Raw genomic sequence first — 7,664 nt, 5'->3', positions numbered from 1 at the left:
TATCCTATCCTATCCTATCTTCCTATCCTATCCTCCTATCCTATCCTTATTTCCTACCCTATCCTATCTTCCTATCCTATCCTATCTTCCTATCCTATCCTCCTATCCTATCCTATCCTATCCTATCATATCCTATCCTATACTATCCTCCTATCCTACCCTATCCTGTCCTTCTGTCCTATCCTTCTAGCCTATTGTCTCCTATCCTAACCTCCTATCCTCTCCTATTCTCCTACCCTACCCTCCTATCCTGTCCTTTTATCCTATCGTATCCTATCCTCCTATCCTATCCTTTTATCCTATCGTATCCTATCCTCCTATCCTATCCTTGTCTCCTATCCTATCCTATCCTCTCCAGTCGTATCCTATCCTCCTATCCTATCCTTCTGTCCTGTCCTATCCTCCTATCCTATCCTTGTTTCCTATCCTTGTCTCCTATCCTATCCTTGTTTCCTATCCTATCCTATCCTATCCTATCCTATCCTATCCTATCCTTTCCTTTCCTATCCTATCCTATCCTATTCTGGTTTCCTATCCAATCCTTCTGTCCTATAGTATCCTATCCTAACCCATCCTTGTCTCCTATGCTTTTCCCCCTTTCTTATCCTATCCTATTCTTCTGTCCTATCCTACCCTCCTATCCTCTCCTTACTTCCTATCCTATCTCTGTCCTATTGTCTCCTATCCTATTCTCCTATCCTATCCTTGTCTCCTATCCTATCCTATCCTTCTCTCCAATCGTATCCTATCCTTCTGTCCTATCCTATCCTATCTTTGTTTCCTATCATATCCTATCCTATCCTATTCTTCAATCGTATCCTATCCTCCTATCCTATTATTGTCTCCTATCTTTGTTTCCTATCCTATCCTTCTGTCAAATCGTATCCTATCCTCCTATCCTATCCTTGTCTCCTATCCTATCCTCCTATCCTATCCTGGTTTCCTATCCTATCCTTATCCAATTGTATCCTATTCTCCTATGCTATCCTTGTCTCCTATCCTATCCTATCCTATTCTATCCTATCCTTCTCTCCAATCGTATCCTATCCTATCCTTGTTTCCTATCATATCATATCCTATCCTTCAGTCGTATCCTATCCTCCTATCCTATTATTGTCTCTTATCCTTGTTTCCTATCCTACCCTCCTATCCTATCCTATTCTTCAATCGTATCCTATCATCCTATCCTCTCCTTACTTCCTATCCTATCTCTGGTCTATATTGTATCCTATCCTATCCTTCTCTCCAATCGTATCCTATCCTCCTATCCTATCCTTCTATCCTCTCCTTGTCTCCTATCCTACCCTCCTATCCTATCCTTGTTTCCTATCCTATTCTATCCTCCTATCCTATTATTGTCTCCTATCCTTGTCTCCTATCCTATCCTCCTATCCTATCCTGGTCTCCTATCCTGGTTTCCTATCCTATCCTTATCCAATTGTATCCTATTCTCCTATGCTATCCTTGTTTCCTATCCTATCCTATCCTATCCTTCTGCCTATTGTATTGTATCCTATCCCACCCTTGTCTCCTATAATATCCTATCCTTCTGTCCTATCATTCTGTCCAATTGTATCCTATCCTCCTATCCTATCCTTGTTTCCTATCCTATCCTCCTGTCCTGTCCTATCCTATCCTACTCTCCTATCCTATTCTTGTCTCCTATCCTATCCTATCCTATCCTTCCCTCCAATCGTATCCTATCCTATCCTTGTTTCCTATCATATCATATCCTATCCTTCAATCGTATCCTATCCTCCTATCCTATTATTGTCTCGTATCCTTGTCTCCTATCCTATCCTTCTATCCTATCCTTGTCTCCTTGTCTCCTATCCTACCCTCCTATCCTATCCTTGTTTCCTATCCTATCCTTGTTTCCTATCCTATCCTATCCTCCTATCCTATCCTGGTCTCCTATCCTGGTTTCCTATCCTATCCTTATCCAGTTGTATCCTATTCTCCTATGCTATCCTTGTTTCCTATCCTATCCTATCCTTCTGTCCAATTGTATCCTATCCTATCCTATTCTCCTATCCTATCTTTGTCTCCTATCCTATCCTATCCTTCTCTCCAATCGTATCCTACCCTCCTATCCTATCCTCCTATCCTATCCTATCCTATCCTTCTACCTATTGTATTGTATCCTATCCTATCCTTGTCTCCTATAATATCCTATCCTTCTGTCCTATCATTCTGTCCAATCGTATCCTATCCTCCTATCCTATCCTTGTTTCCTATCCTATCCTCCTGTCCTGTCCTATCCTATTCTCCTATCCTATCCTTGTCTCCTATCCTATCCTATCCTATTCTATCCTATCCTTCTCTCCAATCGTATCCTATCCTATCCTTGTTTCCTATCATATCATATCCTATCCTTCAATCGTATCCTATCCTTCTATCCTATCCTTGTCTCCTTGTCTCCTATCCTACCCTCCTATCCTATCCTTGTTTCCTATCCTATCCTATCCTCCTATCCTATCCTTTTATCCTATTGTATCCTATCCTCCTATCCTATCCTTGTTTCCTATCCTATCCTATCCTCCTATCCTATCCTATCCTATTGTATCCTATCCTCCTATCCTATCCTTGTTTGCTACCCTATCCTATCCTCCTATCCTATCCTATCCTATCCTTGTTTCCTATCCTCTCCTCCTATCCTATCCTTGTTTCCTATCCTATCCTCTCCTCTCCTCTCCTCCTATCCTATCCTTGTTTCCTATCCTATCTTATCCTCCTATCCTATCCTTGTCTCCTATCCTATCCTCCTATCCTCTCCACCTATCCTATCCTTGTTTCCTATCCTATCCTCCTATCCTATCCTTGTCTCCTATCCTATTCTCCTATCCTATCCTTGTCTCCTATCCTATCCTCCTGTCCTGTCCTATCCTATCCTACTCTCCTATCCTATTCTTGTCTCCTATCCTATCCTATCCTATCCTATCCTTCCCTCCAATCGTATCCTATCCTATCCTTGTTTCCTATCATATCATATCCTATCCTTCAATCGTATCCTATCCTCCTATCCTATTATTGTCTCGTATCCTTGTCTCCTATCCTATCCTTCTATCCTATCCTTGTCTCCTTGTCTCCTATCCTACCCTCCTATCCTATCCTTGTTTCCTATCCTATCCTTGTTTCCTATCCTATCCTATCCTCCTATCCTATCCTGGTCTCCTATCCTGGTTTCCTATCCTATCCTTATCCAGTTGTATCCTATTCTCCTATGCTATCCTTGTTTCCTATCCTATCCTATCCTTCTGTCCAATTGTATCCTATCCTATCCTATTCTCCTATCCTATCTTTGTCTCCTATCCTATCCTATCCTTCTCTCCAATCGTATCCTACCCTCCTATCCTATCCTCCTATCCTATCCTATCCTATCCTATCCTATCCTTCTACCTATTGTATTGTATCCTATCCTATCCTTGTCTCCTATAATATCCTATCCTTCTGTCCTATCATTCTGTCCAATTGTATCCTATCCTCCTATCCTATCCTTGTTTCCTATCCTATCCTCCTGTCCTGTCCTATCCTATTCTCCTATCCTATCCTTGTCTCCTATCCTATCCTATCCTATTCTATCCTATCCTTCTCTCCAATCGTATCCTATCCTATCCTTGTTTCCTATCATATCATATCCTATCCTTCAATCGTATCCTATCCTTCTATCCTATCCTTGTCTCCTTGTCTCCTATCCTACCCTCCTATCCTATCCTTGTTTCCTATCCTATCCTATCCTCCTATCCTATCCTATCCTATTGTATCCTATCCTCCTATCCTATCCTTGTTTGCTACCCTATCCTATCCTCCTATCCTATCCTATCCTATCCTATCCTATCCTTGTTTCCTATCCTCTCCTCCTATCCTATCCTTGTTTCCTATCCTATCCTCTCCTCTCCTCTCCTCCTATCCTATCCTTGTTTCCTATCCTATCTTATCCTCCTATCCTATCCTTGTCTCCTATCCTATTCTCCTATCCTATCCTTGTTTCCTATCCTATCCTCCTATCCTATCCTTGTCTCCTATCCTATTCTCCTATCCTATCCTTGTCTCCTATCCTAACCTCCTATCCTATCCTTGTCTCCTATCCTAACCTCCTATCCTATCCTTGTCTCCTATCCTAACCTCCTATCCTATCCTTGTCTCCTATCCTATTCTCCTATCCTATCCTTGTCTCCTATCCTATCCTCGTCTCCTATCCTATCCTCCTATCCTATCCTAACCTCCTATCCTATCCTTGTCTCCTATCCTATCCTCCTATCCTATCCTTGTCTCCTATCCTATTCTCCTATCCTATCCTTGTTTCCTATCCTATCCTCCTATCCTATCCTTGTCTCCTATCCTAACCTCCTATCCTATCCTTGTCTCCTATCCTAACCTCCTATCCTATCCTTGTCTCCTATCCTAACCTCCTATCCTATCCTTGTCTCCTATCCTATCCTCCTATCCTATCCTTGTCTCCTATCCTATTCTCCTATCCTATCCTTGTCTCCTATCCTAACCTCCTATCCTATCCTTGTCTCCTATCCTAACCTCCTATCCTATCCTTGCCTCCTATCCTATCCTCCTATCCTATCCTTGTCTCCTATCCTATCCTCCTATCCTATCCTTGTTTCCTATCCTTGTCTCCTATCCTACCCTCCTGTCAATCAAACCCCTGCCCCGTATCCTGAGTCTCAATACTCGATCCCAGATCCACCGCCCTCCTCTCACCCGATCCCTCTCTCTTGATCCCTCAGCGCCCCGAGAAGCGGAGGGATCCGCCCAGCGACCCGGAAGCGCCCGCCCCCAAGGGCCCTGGGATCGAGGGGATCCTGCGCCTCTACGACCGGATCCGGGCGGCGGAGGGCGAGGTGAGGGGAATCTCCCGGGATCTGGGGATCTCGCGGGGGAGGAAGGGCGGGGGAGGGGGAGAGGGGGAGGTTGGGGTTCCTCAAAAGATCTCCACCAGATCACCAAAGATCTCCAGGTGCTGCTGGGGAGGAAGGTTGGGAGGAGCTCCGCCAAAGATCTGGGGATCTTGCGGGGGAGGAAGGGTGGGAGGAGCGGGAGATCCGCCAAAGATCTGGAGATCTTGCGGGGGAGGAAGGGTGGGAGGAGGTGGAGATCCCGGAAGATCTGGAGATGTTTGGAGGATGGACCTCAAAAGATCTGTAGATCTTCCTGGTGAGGAACGGTTGAAGGATCTGGAGATCCAGGAAGATCTGGAGGTGGTTTGAGGATGGTTCTCCAAAGATCTCCAGATCCCCCAATAGATCCTCAAGAAGAAGACCTGGGGATCTTTGGAGGTTCCCTAAACATCTCCAAATCTTCCTCTTGAGGATCTCTTGGAGGATCTGGAGATCTTGGGGGGATCATCCTTAAACATCTCCAGATCTTCCTCTTGAGGATCTCTTGCAGGATCTGGAGATCTTTGGAGGATCCCTAAACATCTCCAGATCTTGAGGATCTCTTGGAGGATCCGGAGATCCCAGATCCTCCAGCTCTTCTCCCCTGGGTTCCTCAACCTGTCTTCCCCTCGGTCCTCCTGCAGGAGGAGGCAGGGCGCCGCCAGGAGATCTTGAGGATCTCTTGGAGGATCTGGAGATCCCAGATCCTCCAGGTGGATCCCGGGTTCCCCAACCTGTCTTCTCCTCGGTCCTCCTCCAGGAGGAGCTGGGGTGCTGCCAGGAGACCTTGAGGATCTCTTGGAGGATCTGGAGATCTTGGATCCCCAAACATTTCCAGATCTTCCTCTTGAGGATGTCTTGAAGGTCCTGGAGATCTTGGATCCCAGATCCTGCAGGTCTTCTCCACCGATGGCCCCGAGTTCGACAACATGTCTCCAGATCTTCCTCTTGAGGATCTCTTGGAGGATCTGGATATCTTTGGAGGATCCCTAAACATCTCCAGATCTTCCTCTTGAGGATCTCTTGGAGGATCTGGAGAGCCTCCAAACATCTCCAGATCTTCCTCTTGAGGAACCCTTGAAGGATCTGGAGATCTTTGGAGGATCCTCCATCTCCAGAACTTGAGGGTCTGGAGATCCCGGATCCCAGATCCTCCAGGTCTTCTCCACCGGTGGCCCCAGGTTCGACACCATGTCCAGATCTTCCTCGTGAGGATCTCTTGGAGGATCTGGATATCTTTGGAGGATCCCTAAACATCTCCAGATCTTCCTCTTGAGGATCTCTTGGAGGATCTGGAGAGCCTCCAAACATCTCCAGATCTTCCTCTTGAGGAACCCTTGAAGGATCTGGAGATCTTTGGAGGATCCTCCAACTCCAGAACTTGAGGGTCTGGAGATCCCGGATCCCAGATCCTCCAGGTCTTCTCCACCGGTGGCCCCGGGTTCGACACCATGTCCAGATCTTCCTCGTGAGGATCTCTTGGAGGATCTGGAGATCTTTGGAGGATCCCTAAACATCTCCAGATCTTCCTCTTGAGGATCTCTTGGAGGATCTGGAGACCCTCCAAACATCTCCAGATCCCCCTCTTGAGGAACCCTTGGAGGATCTGGAGATCTCTGGAGGACCCACAAACATCTCCAGATCTTCCTTTTGAGGAACACCTGGAGATCCCAGGCCCCAGATCCTCCAGCTCATCTTCCTCTTGAGGAGCTCTTGGAGGATCTGGAGATCCCCCCGGGTTCCCAAACCTAGTCTTCCCCTCGGTCCTCCTCCTCCTCCAGGAGGATCTGCGCCGCCGCCAGGAGATCCAGGATCTGGCCAGCCGGGCAGCCTATGGACAATCCTGGGAGCTGCTGAAGCGCTTTGACGAGATGAGGGAGCTGAAGTCCCACCAGGAGTGGCAGGATCTCCGGCAGGAAGTGGAGAGGAGGTGAGACAGGAAGTGGGCGGGGTTTTTCCCCCCGGGGGGAAGGGAGGGAGGAAAGGAAGAAGGAAGGGAGGAAGGAAGGAAGGAAGGAAGGAAGGAAGGAAGGAAAGGGAAGGAAGGAAAAGGAAAGGGAAAAGAAGGAAGGGGAGGGAGGAAGGAAAGGAAGGAAGGAAGAAAGGAAGGAAAAGGAGGGAAGGAAGGAAGGAAGGAAGGGAAGAAGGAAGGAGAAGGAAGGAAGGGAAGGAAGGAAAGAAAGAAGGAAAGAAGGAAGGAAAGGGAAGGAAGGAAGGAAGGAATGGAAAGAAGGAAGGGGAGGAAGGAAAGAAAGAAGGAAAGAAGGAAGGAAAGGAAAGGAAAAGAAGGAAGGAAGGAAACAAGAAGGAAGGAAGGAAGGAATGGAAAGAAGGGAGGGAAGGAAGGAAGGAAGGAGAAGGAAGGAAGGGAAGAAGGAAGGAAGGAAGGAGAAGAAGGAAGGGAAGAAGGAAGGAAGGAAGGAATGGAAAGAAGGAAGTGAAAAGAAGGGAAAGAAGGAAGCGAGGAAATGCAAGGCGGAAGGAAAGGAAAGGAAGGAAAGGGAAGAAGGAAGGAAGAAAGTGAAAAGGGGGGAGGGAGGGAAGGAACGAAGGAAAGGAAGGAAGGAAGGAAGGAAGGAAGGAAAAGGAAAGGGAAAAGAAGGAAGGGGAGGGAGGGAGGGAGGAAGGGAAGGAAGGAAAGAAAGAAGGAAAGAAGGAAGGAAAGGAAAGGAAGGAAGGAAGGAATGAAACACAAGAAGGAAGGAAGGAAGGAAAGGAAAGAAGGGAGGGAAGGAAGGAAATGCAAGAAGGAAGGAAGGAAGGAATGGAAAGAAG

The 7,664-nt window shown here is 46.8% G+C and overlaps 2 protein-coding genes across 2 annotated transcripts in view; one reads left to right on the top strand and one right to left on the bottom strand.

The window, feature by feature from the left end:
• The window catches only part of LOC308468988 (mRNA export factor GLE1-like), a 10,434-nt gene extending 3,516 nt beyond the window's left edge, over window positions 1-6,918 (top strand). The window contains exons 3-4 of the mRNA XM_081024314.1: window positions 4,740-4,853; window positions 6,671-6,918. Of these exons, the coding sequence (XP_080880440.1) occupies window positions 4,740-4,853; window positions 6,671-6,823 (267 nt within the window). The 3' untranslated portion in view covers window positions 6,824-6,918. The remainder of the gene's footprint in view (window positions 1-4,739; window positions 4,854-6,670) is intronic.
• Window positions 5,000-6,661, bottom strand: LOC308468987 (uncharacterized protein). The gene is made up of 2 exons (XM_081024313.1): window positions 6,340-6,661; window positions 5,000-6,261 (listed from the first exon to the last, which is right to left on the bottom strand). The coding sequence occupies exon 2, from the start codon at window positions 6,198-6,200 to the stop codon at window positions 5,361-5,363; it is 840 nt and encodes a 279-aa protein (XP_080880439.1). The 5' UTR covers window positions 6,201-6,261; window positions 6,340-6,661; the 3' UTR covers window positions 5,000-5,360.
• Window positions 6,919-7,664: the final 746 nt, after the last annotated feature.

This window comes from Podarcis pityusensis (genome assembly GCF_964106645.2).
Source record: "Podarcis pityusensis genome assembly, contig: HAP1_SCAFFOLD_671, whole genome shotgun sequence".
In the NCBI taxonomy this organism is placed as follows: domain Eukaryota; kingdom Metazoa; phylum Chordata; class Lepidosauria; order Squamata; family Lacertidae; genus Podarcis; species Podarcis pityusensis.
This window is presented reverse-complemented; position numbering and strand designations above follow the sequence as displayed.